The sequence below is a fragment of the Microcebus murinus genome, chromosome 1 (assembly GCF_040939455.1).
Source record: "Microcebus murinus isolate Inina chromosome 1, M.murinus_Inina_mat1.0, whole genome shotgun sequence".
Lineage (NCBI taxonomy): Eukaryota > Metazoa > Chordata > Mammalia > Primates > Cheirogaleidae > Microcebus > Microcebus murinus.
Window position 1 is genome coordinate 66,728,207 of NC_134104.1, and position 21,609 is coordinate 66,749,815.

Consider the following 21,609-nt stretch of genomic DNA (forward strand, 5'->3'; position numbering starts at 1 on the left):
ATGGTATCTCTTTTCATCCCCTGCGACCTCCGCAGCTGATGTATAAGAGTCTCCCCAGAGAATTATGTCACTCATCTGTAGCCTATCCCCTCAAGAGCAATAATCTCCCAAGAGTGAATGTGCTGGGGAACTTCTCTCTAGATCAGAAGTGGTTATTGTTGCTTCACCAGGAAAAAAAGCCCAACCATGGTCTTAGTACTTTGTACTGATTGGATAAAATCTGCTATCTTACAAGTGCTGCTAGCATCTGTGTGCATTCAGGTTCACAGATACTTATTGAGCAAGCAAGCTATATTCATTGCAAACATGCACAACTTCCATTTGGAGAGGCTGCAGATGTCGGAGGCCACACCGTCACTGGGGCTCACTTCTCCATCAGTCTTTCTGAACACTCAAAATAACAGCTTGTAGGTTAGGTTGGGGGCCATAGAGGGGTCCACATTTTTACCATTCTAGACAGAAAGGAAGTGAGAGATAAAACTCTTAGAAAAGAAATACTCCAACAGAAGTATATGAAAAAATTTAGATTCATAAATAATCATTATTAATTAACATTATTTGTCTTCAGCTTTCAACTCTGTTCTTCCTATCATTTCTCTCCTCACCTCTCTGTTGTTCCCTGTCTCTTCCTGGCCCCTTCCTCATCTTCCTTCACCGTCTTCCTTCTTTCCATCTCAGTTGCCTTGTCACTCTTCCCCCAAGAGTCGCTTACAGGCTTGCTCCTTTCAACATTTCATTCAAATCACACTAAGCAGTGCCAGCTATGACTATCCCATACAAACCCAGTGGGGACAAGCTATTCTCCACAAAAGTTATCCCAAGGGAAATAAGGCCTAACTCGCCTTGTGTCTTTAGCAATGGATCAAGTTGCCTTGAAACCTGGGAGGAGGAGAGGAGAGAGCTGCCTTCACACAGCCTGCTGGAAAAGGCCCCTACAGAACTGTGTTTATATTCAACGTCCTGCCCTGGGCCTGCCCAGGACTTTCGTCCTTAAACAGCCTGGGAAGTGTCACCACAATTCCTGGAATCATAGCCATAGAAGTCGATAATCTAAAGGGAACGTAAGGGCATCTAACTTAAGCTGCTTTTTTTTTTTCAACAGATGAGAAAATAGAATACCAGAGAAATTAAGTGATGTGTTTAAATGTCACATCCATGGATGGGGACCAAGCCATGGCTATTTACAATAGCAGGGAGCTTCCTCCTTGCTCTTTCTCTTTCATTTGAAAGGAGGGGGGGAGGAGAAAAGAATAGAAAAGAAAGGAAAAGAAAAGAAAAAGAAGAGAAAGAAAAAAGTCTTCGGGGCTCCTGGATTGAAGATACAACTGCCAGGTCCCTGTTCTGCCCTGAGGTATTTCACCCTGCAAAGCCACACACAAAACCCAGAGACTCACCTAATAGTCAGGGTGGGGTATATTTGACTGGACGTAAGGATTTGGTGTCAGGCTGTCTTTGGAGGTTGCTACCCTGATTTTAGGGAAGAGGCTCCCCTCTGCTCCTAGATTGCTGAAACCTGAAGGCCGCAGTTGCAGATTTTGAAAGTCTTCCTCAATCAAGTTCTGTTCTTCAATATTATTCTTTTTGTTCTTTGATCTGCAATCAGTAACAGGAATTAGGCAGAAAGTTCCTTGAAGTAAATGGTAAGGTTCTTTTTTCAAAAAATGTTTTGAAATTTTGAAATATTAACATTTCTGAACCAATTAAGAATAAGTCGCAGGCCTGATATCCCACTACCCCTAATACTTTGTTATTTTATTCAGTGCCGATTCCTTGAGTTGAAGGACAGTCCCCTCATGAGCTCCACGTAATGACAAAAGCAGGATGTTAATGCTGCTCCAGCATGACCATCTAAATCCACTGGACTTATTCATATTTTGCTAATAATGTTACTAAGTGTGCTTTTGAATTTATATGGAAATGATAATAGAAATCAAAGAGAGAAGATGACTTGTGATACAGTTTTTCATTCCATCAAAGTCAGCCTCCACAGAATCACCCCAGTGAGTAAAATGAGTTCAAGGTATAAAGGTCTTGAATGGAGAAATAGGGCTTCCTGGGACCTCTGTGGCCCTCAAGGATCTCAAGTGTAAATATTCAAAGCCAAGTGGAAGTACTTGCAGGTGAGGGAGGCATCTGCCCCCAAGTAACCCTGGTGAGGACCCTCCTTCCTTGCTGGCCCACAGGCCTGGGCCTGCCCCTGTAGTACCCTGGGCTTGGGAGGGAAGTGGGGCTGGCTGCTTCTGTGATGCCCACAGGGCACTCCCAGGGTGAGTCACCTGTGCCTCAGGCACAGCAGAAATGTCACTCTCCCTGGGACCCTGAGGGCCCACACCCTTGTCCAAGGTGACTGAGGAGAGGCTTTCCTTCCCTTTGAATTGGGCAAGAAAATTACAATTCTTGGTGTGTTCCCAAGAATCCCAAATCTGTAGCTGGGCTAAGAGCAAACCCGGCTGTGCAGCAGGAAGGAGGACCTGGACACATGGCTGTCCCAGTGTCTCAAGGTTCTATAACAACTCTTGAGAGCCCTGAAGACCCAGGACAGTCAGCTAGTCTCCCTAAGAAAGAGGAGACAGTCTTGATCCCGGAATGTTCTGACTCTTTTCCTGAAAAAGGGAACTTGGAGTGATGCAGACACTCATATTCCAGTTCTTAGCTTTGCTTCCTTATAATTCTCTGGAAAGTGTTAATATTATAGTGGACAAATACCTATTTTATTAAAATGTAATATATGAGCTAAATGTTAGAAAAAACTAGCTTGCTTTTTATGAAAGTGGATCCCCACGTGGCCCATTTTGAATAAAAAAGAGATAATAGCATTCACCTCCTTATTAATGGGGGAACATTAGCTTTCCTAAGTATGTGTTGCAAAAATGAATGGGCACTATTCCCCCTCCCTTCAGGGAAGAGACCTTAAGGCAACTTTAAGAGGTAACATTTCCACCCAGGGGAACCTGCTGAGGTTGATTTTAGACCCATTGCAGCAGGGTCCTGAGCAAGCAGGGGAGTGACCTGATAAAACTTGTTTCTGAGATCAGTGGAGTTAAACACTGTTAGCAAAGAGTTTTTAATAATGTAAGGAAATGGTTGCTATGTCATTTTATAGTGTTAAGCAAAAATAAACCTCAACAAACAATTTTAAAAGCACAAAGGATACAAAATTACATATATAATATTTTAAAAGATAGGAAAAAATCTGGAAGGATATATGTCAAAATGGTAGTTTCCTCAGGGGGGTGGGTTTTATGGGTGATTTTTTATTCTCTTCCTCTACACATTTCTCTATTTTCTCTATTTTCTTCCGTGATCATGTACCGTTTATATAATCGGAAGAAAATTAAGGTAAGAAAAGCTTCCCCTTATTTCCCTTCTCTTGCCCAGGAAGAGCTGGGGGTGTTTGGAAGCTAGAGTGTCATGCTGGAACCGGGACAGGGACACTTGCACCCCATACGTACGTTGCTGTGATGATCAAGGCAATCACCATGCTGAGTATAAGGACGCCAGCGATGACACCCACTATGGTGAGGATCAGCTGAAATTCTGGAAGGGAAAAGAAAAGAGGAGAGATGGCTCAGCGCCCAGCGGTCCACTGCCCAGGGACCCCCCACTGTGAGGATACTCAGGCTCTGGTCTCCGGCCCTCCAGGGCCAGGTGGGGTAGGTGGCTTATTTCCTTTAGCACCCTGTCCCCACACTCCTAGACTGTGTTTTCAGAACACCATCAGAAGGGGCAGGCTTGCCAGATTAATGACCGCAAATCCCAGGGAGGAGGCCGATAGAAGCAGGGTCTTCCTGAGCTTTGTGGGCAGTGGGCCCACAACCCAGGTCCACAGCTCCCTTACTGAGAAGCTAGGGGAATGGGTTGGAGTTAAACTGGTCACTAATAGAGGAGCCAGGTGACAGCTTGATGACATCAGAGAGGGAAGAGTCTGCAGTTCACTATCACCCATTCTCCTCCTCTGCTCTGACTAGGGCTATTGACTCTTGAAATGTGGCTGTGAGATGGCCGGTAAGTGTAACATACACACCGGATTCTAAAAAAATAAAAGTGAAATAATTTATTAATAATTCTTAGATTGATTACATGTTGAAATGATATTTTGGATATATTGGGTTAAATATAACATGTTCTTAAAATTGACTTCACTTGTATCTTTTTACTTTTAAAAATTTATTTGGAATTTTAAAAATTTCAAATGAGATAGATAGCTCACATGATATTTCTGTCAGACAACACTGCTCTACACCTTTTTGTTTCTCCCCGCTGTGTGACTCCCACAAAGGCCACCTCCAACCTCGATTCCCAGGGCCATAGACTGTGACATCTGGGAAAGACCTCAAAGTTCACTGGTTCAAACCTCTCATCTTACAGGTATGGAAACTGAAAGCCCAGAAGGAAGAAAAGACCTAGCAAATCCTTCCTTGCAAAAAAATACATTAGAAATGGAAGGCATCTCTCATTGCTCACTGTCTTAGTGGCTGGAGGGAAGGCTGACAGCAGTATTCCCTTTGACTTGGATCATTAATCTTTATTTACTTCATTATGTAAATTTTAAAATAGAAAATAATTTAAAAGTTAAAGTTAGTATTATCCCAGTCTAGTGGAGGTGGGGCATGGGAGGGAAAGAAACAACTGGATTTGCAGTAGCGCATCCCAAACCAGTAAATAGCTCTGAGACGAAAAGATTTGAGTATTTAAATGTCTGTTTTTTACGTCTGCTTTCCCACAACCACCAAAAATTTTTTAATGTCTTGGTCATTTATCGTTTCTAGTAGCAGATGATACATGTTTAAGCTAGTGTAGGAAATCAACGTAATGCTAGGACGCTCTTCTCTAGTCTGGAGCAAGTCCAGAGGCTCCAGCCCACTCCTTGGACCGAGTTCTATCATTTTCTATGACAGACCTGCTGCTGCCCGTAGCCTCAGGGTGAGCATGGGTGGCATGTCCCAGAACACAAACTGCGAGCAGATCATCTCTCCCTCTTTACGAAGGAAGCCAGAGACTTTGGGGGACTGGATAGGATTTTGAATGTGGTCAATGTTCATTTCTCAGATGTCTGATAACTTGTTTATAAGAGCAAGACTTCTATACTCACGGTCTTGGCAGTCGAGGCCACTGTAGCCAAATGCACACCTAAAATATAGTGAGTGAGAAGAAACCATGTTAACAAGCCCCTGTGGGGAGCATGTCAGAGTTCCCACCCCGATCTCCATTTCTTCTTTTCCATCCTTCTTTCATCCTGTCCTCCCCTGCTCCTCGTCTTTCTCTTGTCTTTCTTACCCTCCCATTCTTCCAGGAGAGCACCTTCCATGGGGCTCTGGGAGGATGAGTGGGGTGTACAATCCCATGTGGGCTCACTTGCTGCTGATGGAACATTCCACCCTCTGAGCTCCAGGAAGAGTCAGCAAATCGGGCGACGCTGAACCCAAGAGGCACGGGACCCTCTCAGGCCGTGACGCCACATGGCTCTGCCACTTACTTGCTGCCCTGCGAGCTGGAGCATGTTATTGCCATTCGGTTTCAGTTTCCCCACCTGAAAAGGGGGAACTAATACATTCCGGACGGTGTTGTTGTGTGATGGATGTCACCTAGTGTGGTTCCTGGCACGTGGAGAAGGCTCGAAAACTGTTCATGATGATGATGATGATGCTGTCTACCTACCGCCCCACGCCAGCTTACCAACTTCCTGACTGTAAACCCGTATGTGTGCTGCAAGCTCTGCCCTTTTCGCCTAGCTCCAGCTACGCAGAGACAAAAATGGTGATTTCTCTTACGGTTGGCAGTTCCCATCATCATCTTCCTTGTAGCCGGGCACGCACGCACACTCGGGGGCCCCACCTTCCTTCTTTATCAAGCACTGCCTGTGCTCTCCGGCGCAGTTGTCAGGACATTTTGGACTGGAGGCTTCAAAACAGAGTGATTTCTTTGTGAAGAAACAATCTCTTCCACCCCAAAGTGATATGTAACAGAATATAATTTCTTTTGCATTTCTTGTTCAAGGTACAGTGAGGTGCTCGTCTCCTCTGCACGTGACATGCCTCCCCCCCTCCCCCTGCCCCAGTAAGCTGCCTCACCAGCTCCTAGCCAAGGTGTCTCAGTCCCGGTCTGTACATCTAATGCCAAAATTCACATCACTCGGGCTCCGAAATACATGTAGATACTCAAGCAGTAAAGTTTGTATTTTGCAAATGCAAAAAGAGAGAAAATAGGAGTTGTGAAGAACGTTAAGAAGCAGGTGGAATACTTACCAAAGCAGAAAGCAACTTGTGGGTTAGGTCTTTCCCACTCGGGTTTGCATTTGCATGCCAAACTATTGACACAGCCATCTTCAGCCTCCTCACAACCATAATAACTACACCGATTTTGCCCTGGGAAGCACAAATAATTACAAAATATACTCAGCAAAACAGTATTAACAAAGCACCCCACTCCATTGTTGTTACGCTTTGCATTTTAATAAGTTTTGGGATTTAACAAATGAATATCTGAGATTCTGAAATCCATGCCTTTCCATATCCATGTCCTTTGGTGGGGCCCTTCCACGCTGTGCTTGGTCATGTGAATTGCTTTAGCCATTAGGATAGTCGTACATGTGATGTAAGCAGAGACTTGAGAAACAACTACTGCTCTTGGAACCCTTTGGACTGGGCTGCTGGAGGCTGAGAGACCACGTGGAACAGAGACAACCTGCCCAGCTGAGCCATCTGAGAGCAGTCAGCCTTCAGCTGACCCAGTTAGTGGCTGATGGTTAAGTGAGCCCCACAGAGATCAGTCAGCCTGGCCTAGATCAGCAGACTATCCGGTGAGCCCAGCCAAAATTCTAATCCATAGAATTATGGGGTTGCAATAAATCAATGGTGGTTGGTTTAGGCCACTAAGTTTTGGGGTGGTTTGTAGCACAGCAAATGCGAATTGTTACAGCTACACTGTGGGCTGTGTATCAGCCTAAAGGGGGAATTAGTATAAGTGAAACTTTCTACAATCATCTGTGAAACTATAACTTGCTGTAAAGCCCTCTTGCTTTTCCTTTCTTTATCTGTCCCTGTCCAGCAATGATTTGTGTGGTCAGTTCCTTCCAAGAGAAGAACAAAAGTCAGTTTGATGACTTGGAGATGGGTAGAAAGGAGTAGAAGGCAAGTGAGAGAGGAAAGGGCAGAAGAATGGATTGGTTAAAAGGAAATTTGGAGGCACCTGTCAAGGCACTTAGACAGTTCTTGCCCCCTTCTCACATAGAATGGAAAGGTTGACAAAAGGGGAGGTAGGTCTTTAGTTAAACTTTGAATAAAGTTATTTAATACTTACCAACATAATTTGTAAAGTTTGTGCCATTAGCTGCATTTTGAATTAAAATAGACACGCTCTCCTCAGTTTCACTTGTATTTAGTGGCAAAATGTTCACTATTGTTACAGTAACAACCTTGTCACTGGCGCGCATTTCAGATCTTGCTGATGGAGAAGCAGATATGCTAAAAATGAAATGAATCTGTCACTTGATAAATTGAACTGAAGGGTCAACAAATAGGTCTTATAACCTCCCATACTCCCCCAAATCCCAGCCCTCACCCTGACCCATGTCCTGTCTCCACAATTGGGGCCCACAATATGGAAGCCCGGGGCTACACAAAGGTGGCAATTTAAAGGCCCAGAGATTTCTATTCATTGTGTATTCAGGGAAACCTGTGGTAAACACAATGTCTTGTTGGATGCTTAGGGAAATTGTGAATAAATCATTTTTAGGATCTGGGAACCCGGAGCTAATCACAAGTAGAACAGTAATATCAGAAACAGTAAGTTGTCACTTTCTGCTGGACAGCAAGATTAGGTGTCCTGCTGAGCTGTGAAATCTCAGACTCCGTTCCTCCCTGTGCACGGGGAGAGCAGTGACCAACCATACAGAGCCTGGGTCATTCCCAGGAAGGGCCAGGAATTCAGTATCAGCTTTAAAGTGGGCACGTGATCCGGCCTGGACACACAACCCAGAGGAGGATTGAAACAAAGGGGGGACAGGGGTGTGCGTGGGAAACGTGGGCACATCACACCAAAGCAGATCATCAAATACCAGTGCCTGCTTGCAAGACATTGTAGTGGTCTCTCTTCCTCCCTAATCAGCACTGCCCCTTCCAGCCCTAAGTACGCTGCGCCAAGCTGTCATTATTTAATCGTCCAAAAGGAATCAGGTGATAAAACACTGAGGGAATAAAAAAGGGACTTTAAAATACTTTCCCGATTGGTGACTCTGTGCTTTTAAGCCTCAGACTATATTTTTGTTGTCCAGATTTTTTTCTATACTCCATTTTGAATATCTTCCGGAACCTGAAATCATAGCTAATCTATTTAGGAAGTGTTCACAGCTGTGCAGGGCCCTCAATTGAGAAAATCCAAAACGTGAACCCAATTCTATTTTTAGAAACAATTGCCTCAAAAAGGAGTCCAAAAACATGAAATAGGCTTCAGAATTTTAATTTACAAATTTTCTGCCATAATTCATTCATGACAGGATGGAGTGGGGGTGGCAGTGGAATGTACAGGGCAGTGAGAAAGGGGCACTTAATATAAATTATCCCATATTGGTTGAAGTCTATGGCATCATTTTGCACCAGGGCTGGGATAGAAAATGCCATCCATAATGCATTTGTTCAAAGAACCTATTAACTCATACTCTAATTCAAGGGGCAAGGCATTACACCTGTGAAACAGCTGAAGGACACAATGGAGCCACTATGTACTTGAGTATAAATGACTAAAGGGCTAGACTTGGAGTTATGATACAAGATCTAGGGCCAAGCCTGCCTCTGTCTTTTGTGGCCCAAGACCTGTCATAGTATCTCTGAGTCTCCTCCTCTGTCCAAAAAGAGGTTGGGAGAGAGAAATTCTGAGGGTCCTTCCAATTCCAACATTTTTACAGTAGCTAAAAGACCTTAGGGATTCAGAGGGGGAAATAACATTGGGTTGGCACCTAAGAAATTCCTTCCTAGGTGAGAACCAGGTCCACGGGCCCCACAGTTGTCTCTCCATGACCCTGAGCTCACAGGTAAAGGTTGACCTCTAAACACCCCAGACTCCTGTTTAGTAACTCCTTAAGAATAAAAGGAGTGCCATCGTTTTGGGGACCCCCCCCCAAATGATATTATAGGACCAGCTCTTCCTCTTACTGCCGGGTCTTATGTTCCAGAAAGAGAACAGATTGGTGTTGAAATTGACTATGTACCAGGCACTGTGTGCAAGGAACCTTCCAAAGCTTATCTCAGTTATTGCTCACAAGGGACCAGAGAAGTTGATCAGATTATCCTAATTACACAGATGAGGTAACAAAGGCTCAGAGAAGATAGAACTCCTGCCTGGTCACACAGCAGGTAGGTGCCAAGGCCAGGCTTCAAGCGCAGGTGTGGCTGACTCCACCCCACCTCACGGTTCCTGTTTCACCCCCTACACATGAACTGGCTGTGGTCCACTAAGCCAAACCTAATCCCCAGGAGCAGGTCCCAGCACTCCAGCAGCTGTAGGCCTCCTGCTTCAGAGCCTCTGCGTGGGGGCCCAGCCTCTCTGCTTGCTGCCTGCCCCTCACCAGGCAGACTTGCCTCTTGGCTGCCATCAGGCTCGCCCTTCACTTAAGACCAAGCTCAACACTCACCACCTTTAGGAGGCCTTTCGTGAAATTTTTAACATGTATATATGTGTGTGTGTGTTATATATTTTTTACATATATATTCTTTATCTTATTCCACAAAGGATTTGACATAGCTTATAAGGATACATATAATAGTAAAACTTAAAACACAAAGACTACATCAGGGCTGCTTTTGCTACGTAACTCCATTCATCTTAGAGCATTCTTTCCCCAGCCTCAGTACTCGTGTGTTCAGGTGCTTCAGAGAAGGCTGAGATGGAATCGCTAACTTCTCGAGAATCTTCTGCCTCTTTATGTCCCTAAATAGCACCCAGCACTTGTCATCACATATTGAAGTGCTTGATGAATGCTTGTTCTTACTAAAGAAAGAGCTCACCACTGGCCCTTCAGTAGCCAAGGGTGTGATTTGGATGTTCTCGTTCCCTTCACTCCCCTCATAGGAAGAGATGACTGTGAACCGTTCAATCTCTGGGCCTCCCGGAATGCACTTTCCAGGGGTTGACTAGGTGAGGTGTAGCTAAAGGTGAGGTGTAGATAAAACCAAACAAGCTGAGCCAGACAATGCACATGTGCACAAGTTGCTAAGTAGCCAATCACAGACAACATCTTGCCCTCCCCAGGCCACCCTTGCCCCTCCAGGCCAGAGTTGTTGTGACATCAGAGACAAGGCCAAGGCACACAGTCCTTTCTGCAGTGCTTAGCCTGACCACCCCTTCTTGATTTGTGACTTGCCATAGGGGCCTTGAGTGTTAACATGGGGAACTCAAGAGAAGACCAGAAGTTAGGCACACCTCTCCCCAAAGGACCCCATTGGTCCTTAGCATACTTACCTTACATTAAGAATTATAGTCTGCCCATAAGATGTGTTAAATATATTCTTAAACTGTGGAGGAGAACAGATTTAACAACAAGTTAAAAAATAATTTTAAAAAGTGATACTCTATCCAAATTTTGACATAAATTTCTAAATTCATTTATATAAATATACATGGTTCATCACAACAAATTACTTATTCTTAACATCCAGTCTAACACCTTTCAGTAATCTTTGCTATAAAATAGTAAGAGTCTGATATAAGTCAGAATTATCCAGAAAAAAGATGGAAACCTAAATCACTCAGCCAAATCAATTATCATATTCCTAAAAATAAGGTGATTAACTTATTAAGTTTGTCTTAAGTCTTGCAAATTCGTCGGTCTTATTTATATGTGTGTCTCATGCATTCATCAATTTACCCGAGGAGCATTTATTTAATTACCTACCTTGCCCAAGGCGTTAGGCTATGGGACTTGGAGAGGACAGAGACGGGCAGACCCAGCCCTGTGATCAAGCAGGGCAACCATATCATGAAGGCAAGAGAAGTGCCATAAAAAGACAAGAGCTACCACGGAAGCTCAAAGAAATGCTCTTCCAGTTGCAGAGAATGAGAGAGGGCTTCACACAGGAGATGGGCTGTAAGGCACTTCCGTAGGCAGTGCCAGGACAGGGAGTGGAAGAAGGAACAGCACATGCTAGTGTTCAGAGGCCGTGTGGCTCAGAAGGGGGCAGGCTGAATTGGGAAGAATACCTAAAGTCGAATTTTTCCACTTGTCAGCTTTTGTGTAAGTTAATTTCTTTGAATTTTGCTTTTCCTATTGGAAAACTTGAGATAGCAGTAACTCTCACCACGTAGGGCTATCATGTGTAGAAAATGAGACGGGGTATATGAGCCATGGCTTTGTGAGCGGGAAGGCTCTCCAGCACAGGCGGATCTCACTAGGCCGTGGTTGTGTTCTAAAAACAGAGACAACTCTAGATTCCTACAGGGGAGTGGGCAGAGGTAAAGCTGGGACCTCTGGCAGGTTTGAGGTGGAGGTGGGTTGGAGGCCCCAATTACAGCATAAGTCCTTTGACGCCAAGAACAGGGGTTTCTCATTCTTATGACACAATCTGCCCCCCACCCCCCCCATCCCATTCCCCCATCCCCACGCCATACCACTTAGCACAGGGCACTCCCCAGGAAATACTCAACAAAACTGGTTAATTGAGGACTGAGTGAATTAAATGTGAAAGATATGATCATGGCTCCGGACAGGTGTCTTCCTCTTTTGGGGCCTCAATCTCCACATTTATTAGATAAGAATGCTGAGCTGGGTTGGTACAACCTTTTCATAATCTATGACTTTTTATTGTTTTTCTGTCCATTGGGACTGACATTTTAAAAGATTGTGGCAACCAATAGCATTAAAAAGATGTTAAATTTAAATTAAAGAGAAATGTCTCTCTAAGTCTAGTCAAATTCAAATAAATGTGATGCCCTAGTAAGCCAGATCAGCCTTATAACAAGGATATGGGCCAGGCACGGTGGCTCACTCCTGTAATCCTAGCACTCTGGGAGGCCAAGGCGGGAGGATCACTTGAGCTCAGGGGTTCGAGACCAGCCAGAGCAAGAACGAGACCTTGTCTCTACTAAAAATAGGAAAAAATTAGCCAGGTGTAGTAGCACACACCTATAGTCCTAGCTACTTGGGAGGCTGAGGCAGGATGATCCCTCGAGCCCAGGAGTTTGAGGTTGCTGTGAGCTAGGCTGACGCCAAGACACTCTAACCCGGGCGACAGAGTGAGATTGTGTCTCAAAAAGAAGAAATTATTGGATTTAGAAGGTATAAGTTGAATTCCTTCACCTGGGGTGCTCAGGGCAGCTGCTGCTTACCATCCAGTAAGAGTGCATTTCAGCATGCGGAGCACTGGTATGACCGTACCGACGTGCACCACCGGAAGCCCCGCTCTACGCTCCGCAGCCCAGCGTCAGAACAAAGAATACTCACACAGAAGGAAAGCTGGAAAGTACTTACGAAGTGAACAACTTCAGTATGCAAGCCTTGATAGTTCTCAGAATGTTCTTCTTCCAAGCCAAGCGTTTCTGATACTTTCATTGAAATCTTCCCAGGGAACGTCTTTCCTGAAAGTCAAGCAGAATCTTTTCTGTACTACTCAAGGAGAGTCATTCCGGTTTGTTCTAATACATAAATTAATTTTTAGAATTCTCAACATTATATGATGACACTACAAGAAATCTGGAAATGTGAAAAGTGTTCTCCATTCCTAACACAACCATCTTCGTTTTGGTATATTTCTTCTAGCTCTTTCTTTCTATTCACATTGTTATAATCCTACATTTATGCCATGTTTCTTTTTTTATTTATTATGGCATAATAGACATTTTCCCAAATCATTGCCTACTCTTTATAACCATCATTTTTTCTTTTTTAAAGATGAGGTCTTACTATGTCACCCAGGCTGGAATGTGGTGGCTATTCACAGGGGTCATCATAGAGTACCACATCCTTCAACTCCTGGGCTCAAGCAATACTCTTGCCTCAGCCTCCCAAGTAGCTGGGACTACAGGTGCGTGCCACCATGCCCAACTTTTAAAAACCATCATTTTTAAAGGCTGCATAATATTCTAGGAAGTATACGTCTCCTTCAGTGATATAGTCATTTTTTTGTTGTTGGACTTAGCACTTTTAATTCTTTAAAAGGAAAAGAAAAATGTTGCAGTGAACACCTTCATGCACAAACCTTTCTTCTATATTTGGGGTCATTTACTTATAGTAGATCCCCAGAAGTGAGGTTATTCGCACTAAAAATATGAGCACTTCAGGGGCTTTTTGTATATCCCTAACTCCTGTTATCAATAAAATACATTTGTTTCTTGTACAATTGGTCTGCTCTGGCAGGGGGAATATTTCTCATTCATAAAGCAGAAAAGAGATTATAACAGAAGGTCAGGTCTTGAACCTTCATTGCACCCAGTGATCTAATCAAAAAGTATCATGCCAAGACAGTCTCAATTTGCTCCTAAGATCTATCTGTAGAGCCAAGAGGCTCTTATGTCTCTAAAAGTGGGGTTTGCTGTTATGGAGCAAGCAGATCCTGTGACAGGGAACTGAACCAAAGTCAGAAGCCCAGGCTCCCAGGCCTGGGTGGCTGTGTGATCTCAGGCATATCACCTTATTCTGCCTCAGTTTCCGCTGCTAATAGCACTTATCTCTACTTTGTTGGCCTTTGTTGCCTCTATATTTTCTTCTACTTGTAGTATTCTGAAATCTCTTTTTGTCATCGTTTTAAGTTTTCTATTCCACTTTTGGTATGAGATACAAAGAAAGCTGTGCCACACTCATCCCTTATGACTTACCTTTCAAACACTCAGGAGAGTGGTAGTAATACCCTTCTAAACACAGGCAGAAATGGCTATCATGCAGCTCAACACATGCAGAGCCACCTGCACAGGGATTATCTTGGCAAGGTCTCCTGGTACCTTAGATGGAGTAGAAAGAAATTAGAAATCCACAAAAATGACAACAAACAACACCTAGAAATCTATTTTTCAATCTTCATGCCTCCCTCCTGGGCAATGTCCACTCCTTGGCTGTGTTAACTCCAGAGCACACCCTTAGAAGAGCTAGAAGTAAATACATGCTTCCTTACGTCTGCAGGGAGTTTGTTGCTGAAATTTTGGAGGCAGGTCAGGAGTTCAAAGTCAGGTCAGTGTGCCAGAGCGAGATCCTGTCTCCAAAATCAAAGCAAAACAAAACAAAAGAAGAAAAATATGAAGGGTCACCCCTCTGACTTGGTGTAAACCAGTCTGCTAAGTAAAGTAAATGGCTTTTAAAAAACAGCCTCAGCCACATTGCAAGGATGATTTGGAAAATCTGAGAGAAGAGACTGAATGTAGCTCCTCTCTGGAGACCCCAGACAAGTAACTCTTGGTGTGCTTTCTCTTCAGCAACGCAGGGCAGACTTGTCCATTTGTTCTGAGGCCAGGGATTGAATAAGTCACAGGGAGTTACAGTTGAAAGGGGTTTTGGTGGCTATTTAGTTCAGTCACACCTTATTACGAAGGAGTTACTTGTAGCCAGGAGGGAAATGACTTGCCTCCCGCCCCACAGTTAGTGAGTGGGAGGGCCAGCACGCAAGAGAGTGCTCCGAGAGGCCTGGCTCTGAGAGAAGTGTCCGAGGAAGCAGAAATGCCTTTGAAAAGCTCCCCTTCCTGACTCCAGTAGAGCTGATGGTGTAGCTGTGTCCCATTTGAATGCACCTTCAGAGTGGCCCTTCCAAACAGGAAAGATTGGGGCCCTGAGTCTTAGATGCAGGCTCTGAACACCAGTTGCTTAACCATCTGTTTCTTAGGTCTATCCAAGAACACCGGGAAGCTATCAGAAGTAAGTATATGGGGACATCGACTTGCTCTTTGACTTTGGGCAAGTCACCTCCCTTACGGGGTTTCCGTTTACTCATCTGAGAGTGACAGGGTTTATCTAGACTCTCGGCCTCTAAAGTTTGAGGAACCTTCTAGACCAGGGGTTGGCAAACTGTGGGTCACAGGTTATGTCTGACCAACCTTCTGTTTTTGTAAATAAAATTTTATTGGAACATAGCCAGGTTCATTCATTTATATATTGATGATAGCTGCTTTCATGTAAAATAACAGGGTGCAATAGGTGCAACAGAGACCCTATGTGGACCACAAAGGCATTTGGCCTTTATTGATAAAGTTTGCCGACCCTTGTTCTAAACCAAGCTTGGGGAAATGAAGCAAGTGGTTTCTGTATTGATAATTTCTGCTTGAGATCAATTGGCATCTCCTAGATAGTATCCCCCAAACATCTGTCCTTTGGATAATGGTTCTGGCCATGCCTAGGACTCTTTGAGCCCTGCCATTATTTGGCTTTTTATCTCTCAGGCTCAAGTTCCATGACTTCGGCTCAAATTCCAAATTGTGATCAGCCACCATCTTAACCTCAGGGTAGAGCTGACTTTTTCCTTAGGTAGGCAAGACCCAGAGAGCAAGATCACTGGGGCTGGAGAGTCAGTGCTTATTTGGACCTAGTCTTCTCAGAGAAGCTGAAACTATTTCCAGAAATCCCCTAGGGAGAGGGAACCTGTAGAGGTAGCTTTGACAAAGTCCAAGTTCATATTAAATATTCCATATCTGGCAAAGAGCTTGAGGAAGGAAGGGTGGGAAGGAAAAGAGAACAGAATGGAATGGAGGGTAATCTCAGGGTCTCTGCCATCACTCCTAGCCTTTGTGACTCAGAGTTTACATCTACCCTTCCCATCCAAGGAGACCTTGGGCCTCTTCATACCCACTCTCTTACCCTACCAGAACATATTCACTTACCCTCCTCCACATTGTTATTTTCCTGCCTCAAAGTGAGGCATGTTTGAGGGAATCACTCTTACCTGTGGTACCAGGATTTGAAGTGCTGGTGGAAATCACTGGTGATTGAGAGTCCCTGGAAGTAATCACTAGGGAATTGTTGTTTGTGGTGGTGTTCGTTTCACTGCCACTTTGTGTTGGTAGAGGAGAGACAACTGACATACTATTTGTAGATGAAGCGGTGATCATGCTGTCTGTGGTTGACTCATTTTCTGCAGGAATGGGTGTAGGAGTTATGGAGGGACCGACTGCACTGGCTGGGGAGGGAGCAGAGGCAGTAGTTACAACAGCAGTTACAGGGGAAGAAGATATAACGGTAGTTTCAGGGGAACCAGTTCCAGTAGCTGTGGCAGTATTGATTGTAGAACTAGATGCAGGTTCAGTGCTTGGAGAACTAGATGCAGGTTCAGTGCTTGGAGAACTAGATGCAGGTTCAGTGCTTGGAGAACTAGATGCAGGTTCAGTGCTTGGAGAACTAGATGCAGGTTCAGTGCTTGAAAAGACAGTACTTGTGTCTTGGCCTGTGGCTGAAGGAACAAAAATAACAAGTTTCAGAAGACAGCACATTGAATAAATAATGGAAGTTACTATTACTTGATACTAAATAGCACCCAACTCATTCTTTTCCGGAAAAATGAATATATATGACTACTTATAAACACACAAAAAACCCCCACAATGAATGCAATTAAAAATTAAACATACAAAAATGGAAAAATGTTATTGAAAAATATGACAAATAAAGACTTAATATTTATTAAGTTGAATACCAAAAAGTGATGTCATTTATGCCTGTAGTTGCAGAACTGTTATTCTGGGTTTAATATGCTAGAGAGAGTCCTCAGGGAAGACAACTGAATGCCACAAGGTGGCGCTGTCACCACCCAGTTGTGGACTTCTACACTTAAAGCATAACTAACACTCCTGTCCAGGGAACATCTGTAGCTGCTCTATTCAAAGCCAGCTGAAAGTCACAGTAAAATGCCTTTCTTTCAGATGGAAGAGCTTCAATATTATAAGATTTTTTTTTCAGTAACTACTTTTGCAAAGGTCGTTGCACTCAATGTGCTATGCAAGGCATTGGCGGGGGCGGAGTGGGGTGGAGTGGGGTGGGTCGAGGGGACATGTTAAGGTCTACAAGAAGATACATCCTGCCCTTGGTTGCTAAGAATCTGAGGTGGAACTCATTTTTGAAATAGTAATTCCTTACACACACCTGTAAAACCCTTAACATTCCATAGAAAAAGAAATTTTTTTCCCCAACCACCAACCTTAATAGCCACCAAACTGGCAAGAGTAGTATATCTGAAGGGGGGAGTGGTTGATAAGTTGGGGACTGGTGGAGGGGAGGGAAGATCAAGATGCTCACGTTTTATTTCATACACATCTGTATTATTTGAATTTGTTACAATGAGTCTGCATTACTTGTATGACTTTTTAAATGCAGAAGAACAAAATAAAACTGCAGTTTGAAAATTGGATACCAGTGCAGACATGAGAAAAAAGTGTCTAGGGTAATTGGCTGTTGAGCCCCTACTACATGCCAGGCAGGATTCCCTGAACATCACACACTTTGTCTCATGTCACTTTCTTGGTTACTCTTTAGTATGAGGATTTTCCTCTATTATTACCTAGGGAGAAACTGAAAGGCAGAGACACCCACAGCTGGTAAGTGGTGACACACCATTTGAATCCTTGTGGCCTCACCACAAAGCCCGTGCTTTGCTCCCCGTATTCAGAGAGCTCTTTGCTTCTTGCCCCTGGGTTCTCTGGGCCAAGGAACATCCTCTCCACTCCCATAAGTCACCTTGAGACTCAATGGTTCCTCATGCCATGATCTCCATCCATCTCCCCATCCCTCCCAATCAAACTTCCCCTTTCCAGAGCCCTTCTTTTCTTCTATTTTACAGAAGTCAAGCCTTTTCTGATAGTAGGTCCTGAAAGTCATACAAACCTTACTAGTTCTTACTTGGTCCTGAAGGCATGGCCATGACATCTGCCCCCAGAGTGGGCAGAGAAGATCTGCTGAGTCCTGCCGCTACTACGAGGACAGTCTTCCCCAACCTTCCCCCTCACAGGAGCCTTGAACTCTTGGACTCAAGCGATCCTCTTGCCTCAGCCTCCCGAATAGCTAGGATGACAGGCGTGCACCCACCAGGCCAGCTAATTTCTTATTTTTTGTAGAGACAGGGTCTCACTATGTACCCAGACTGGCCTCAAGCAATCCTCCTTCCTCAGGCTTCCACAGCGCTGGGATTACAGGCATGAGTCACCGTGCTCAGCCTTACTAAGTTCTTATCTGGCCCAAAGTCTTAGTCCATAGACCCTTTCTGCTACTGCTCTCCCTTCCCCATCACAGTGTCAGACACAGCCAGTGTCTTTGGGCTGAGCTGGAGAGGAAACTTCATTTAGAAGATTAGAAGAATTAAAATTTAAAATGTTCCTTACCCAAGTTTACAAAAAGGAGAGCGAGAAGAATGAGATGAATGAAGGCTTTCATTGTGGCTGTTCTTGCTTGGTAATCCAAGGAGGAAATGATTTCTCTCCCCAGCTACCTTTAGTTTTAACTCTCTTTCAGGTACAAAGTCCAGTCATTATTTGACGTCAAAGCAGCGAAAGGCAATTAGTAGTTAGGATTAGGTCATGTACCATAGGTCTCTTCTGGGATTTTGAGATAGAAGAGGTGAACCTGGCCATATGGATTATTTTTCTAACTCAAAGTCCAAAATAACTTAGGGCATTCCACATGTCCTTGTAGAGTTGGTGGTGGGTGAGTTTGGTTAATCTCTTGATACCCCAGACATGCCCAAGCTGCCTCCCTTTAGGAGGTCCCCCTTCCTTTAAACACTCAATAAGAGTCTGCGCTCTACCCAACTTCATCTGAGTGCAGGAGCCCACTTCCCCCAGCTGCGGCTCTGAGGATCTCTGAAGAGTACTGACGGCCTTCCCCATACTGTCTGTTGCTTGACTTTGTCACCTTATGTCACAGACCACCACTCTGGGCCTCTCAGATGGTCACTTCCACCAACTTCATGATCACATCTCCAAGCTTCTGGGGCTCTCCACATATCACTCTGCCTGGACACAGTGCCCCAGTAATGCTCCCAAACACAGTCAACGTCAGATTGTGGCCTTTAACTTAGCTTCACTGAGGGCGTGGGGGTGGGCAGTCAAGGGGGGCGGAAAATACAGCACAGGAAAGGGACAGATTTGAAGCAGACAGTCCGACCCCTGCGTCCCTGGTTGGTCATGGGCCATGTCCCCCCCCACCTCCCAGTCCCCTTACTCACCCACTTGTTCCTCTCCCCATGTTTCAGGAACCAGCTTTATGCCCCTGTAAGGGTCTTCCTAATCCAGCCCTCCCTCCTTAAAGTCCAGGGCTCCGACCCTCCCTGAGTCCAGGCCCACGCAGAGGAATAAAGCCAATAACACCTGGTAAGTTATGGCCAGAGTTTTAACTCTGACCTTAGTGAAAACGAGAAGTTTTTAAAATATTTTTACCCATCATATTAGCTTCTTATTGTCCCAACGTCTCCGTTCAAGAATAGGAGTGGGGGTTTGTTCTTAGATAGCTGAGAGGTCCATTTAAATATTTTTCTGGAGCAAAGACGCTCTAAGGCCCATCAGGTTGCGCTGTGTTACTCTCAGCTTGAATGGCTCCTGGCACCAGGATTTAAACAAAGGTCTGTTTTTATTTATTTCTCTTTTCTTTTCAAACTAACTCTATTGAGATATGATTTATATCAATAAAGTGTGTCCATATAAAGTGTACAAGCTAGCAAGCTTCACTTGATGTATATACACCTGTAACCTCTGTTAGGACTGAGATACAGGACGTTCTGACAAACCTAGAAGTTTCCTCTTGCCCATTTGTGGTGAGGTCTCTCCCTCCACCTCAGCCCCAGGCAACAACTGACCCACTTCCTATCACTGTAGATTAGTTTGCACTTCCTAAAATTTTATATAAATGGAATCATAACAGATGTACTGTTTTTGTTTTGTTTTGCTTTTTGACCTGCTTTCTTTTACTGAGCAAAATCATTTTCAGATTCATCCATGTTATGTGCATTAATAATTTGTTTCTTCTTATTTCTGAACAGTATTTCATTGTATGGATGTACCATGGTTTATCAATATTATGAAGACTGACAATACTAAGTGTTGGCAAGGATAGGGAGCAACTAGAACTCATATATATTGCTGATGTGAACTTAAAATGGTATAACTTAGGAAAACCACTGGACAATTTATGAAAAAGTTAAACAAATATCATATAATGCACCCATTTCATTCTAAATGTATAGCCATTCTGTAGGGAAGGGGCTCCCAACGTACGATGAGTTGTATAATTATTTCATTCTATATTACAATGTAATAATAATAGAAATAACATGCACAATAAATGTAATGCACTTGAATCATCCCAAAACCATCCTCCCCTGCCACTGGGCCCCCCTTCACCTGCTGCTGCACCTCCTTCCATGGAAAAATTGTCTTCCATGAAGATGGTCCCTGGTGCCAAAAAGGTTGGGGACCCCGGCTACAGGACATGTAGTGGCATCTCACTTTGGTTTTAATTTGCACCTCCTGATGACAAATGAAGTTGAGCATCTTTTCATGTGCTTATTAGCCACTCATATCTCTTCTCTTATAAAGTACTTTTTCAAATAATTTGCCCATTTTTAAATTGAGTTGGTCGTCTTGTTTTCAAGTTGCAAGAGTTCTTTATATTTGTCTTGCAAATATTTTCTCCCTTTCTCCCATTTTTATACGGCCTTTTCAACCTACTGTGTTCGCTTTACAAAAGGCTAGCCAGGATCATGCCCGTCATGATAATATTATTCACTAAAGAGAAAATATAATTAGTAAGTAAATATATGGGGAAAATATTCAACTTTTTACTCATTTTACAAACATGTTACTGCTAAAACACAAATAAGATAATATTCTACAACTTTCAAACACGTGTACATTGATAATATCCAACTCTGATGAGGGGGCAAATAATTGAATATGCTCACAATGCTCCATTGCTTCAAAATGCAACTTGGCAACAGATAATTAAGAGCCATAAAAAGGTTCTTACCCTTTGCCTGAGAAATTTACTTCTTTCTGGGACTTTATCCTAAGGAATACTTTCAAATGAAGGAGAATTATATGTATAAATATGTTTGCTGCAGTATTACATAGAGTGTAAAACATTAAAAACAACTCATATTTTATAGAATAAAAAATTAAAATCAACAACAGAAGATTAAATTTCATGACTGGCCTTGCTGAGAGGTCTGACTGCATCACACAAAGTATCATGTTGAAACCATGCACCGCAATGAGGAAAAGTGCACGATCTACCATGATAGCATGTGGGAAGGGCAGGGTTCTCGGCATCTCTCTAATTATGTAAAAACAATGTGCCTTTATAAAGATAAATGCTACAAGGAAACATGGACAAGCAAATATGGTTTGGTTTGTTGGGCGGCAGGAATGTGTTGAGAACCCTCATGGAGATTTCCTCTTCTCACATTCACGATGCAAATGGCTTAAAGGTTCAAATGCCAACATATAGACTTGTTTTCATGGGAGAGGCGTTTCAAAACACCTTGGCCTTCAAAAGAAACAGGCATTCGGTTTTTCGAGTCTTGGCTTGTAAAATTTCATAGTTGCTTATCTACCCACCCTGAGTTTAGTCAGCTGTAAAAAAATATGTCTTTCACGTCCTGAGAGATGTTATGGGCATTTTAATTGTATTTTATTATCAATCTTCCAGAATAAAACTTTTGG

The 21,609-nt window shown here is 43.6% G+C and overlaps 1 protein-coding gene and 1 long non-coding RNA gene across 3 annotated transcripts; one reads left to right on the top strand and one right to left on the bottom strand.

Moving 5' to 3' along the window:
• Nucleotides 1-365: 365 nt before the first annotated feature.
• On the bottom strand, nt 366-13,876 carry MUC13 (mucin 13, cell surface associated). The gene is made up of 10 exons (XM_012780438.3): nt 13,804-13,876; nt 12,461-12,567; nt 10,456-10,508; nt 7,300-7,463; nt 6,246-6,365; nt 5,772-5,901; nt 5,093-5,130; nt 3,453-3,537; nt 1,395-1,593; nt 366-452 (listed from the first exon to the last, which is right to left on the bottom strand). Exons 2-9 carry the CDS (start codon nt 12,539-12,541, stop codon nt 1,395-1,397), a joined length of 870 nt encoding a protein of 289 aa, XP_012635892.3. The 5' UTR covers nt 12,542-12,567; nt 13,804-13,876; the 3' UTR covers nt 366-452.
• Nucleotides 1,509-5,776, top strand: LOC142870617 (uncharacterized). 2 transcript variants are annotated; one of them, XR_012918979.1, is made up of 3 exons: nt 1,509-1,640; nt 3,379-3,653; nt 5,294-5,776. It is a non-coding gene; the product is annotated as an uncharacterized LOC142870617 (long non-coding RNA). The 2 variants fall into 2 exon arrangements; XR_012918978.1 differs by lacking the exon at nt 5,294-5,776 and adding an exon at nt 4,369-4,680.
• Nucleotides 13,877-21,609: the final 7,733 nt, after the last annotated feature.

What these genes read in the sequence shown, in the direction of transcription:
- MUC13 (XM_012780438.3), bottom strand. Translation starts at nt 12,541, where the DNA reads ATGAAAGTATCAGAAACGCTTGGCTTGGAAGAAGAACATTCTGAGAAC. An exon ending in AAACTTTACAAATTATGTTG is followed by an intron (nt 6,366 to 7,299) that starts GTAAGTATTAAA and finishes TGTGCTTCCCAG; the next exon opens with GGCAAAATCGGTGTAGTTAT. An exon ending in GATGATGGGAACTGCCAACC is followed by an intron (nt 5,131 to 5,771) that starts GTAAGAGAAATC and finishes ACTATATTTTAG; the next exon opens with GTGTGCATTTGGCTACAGTG.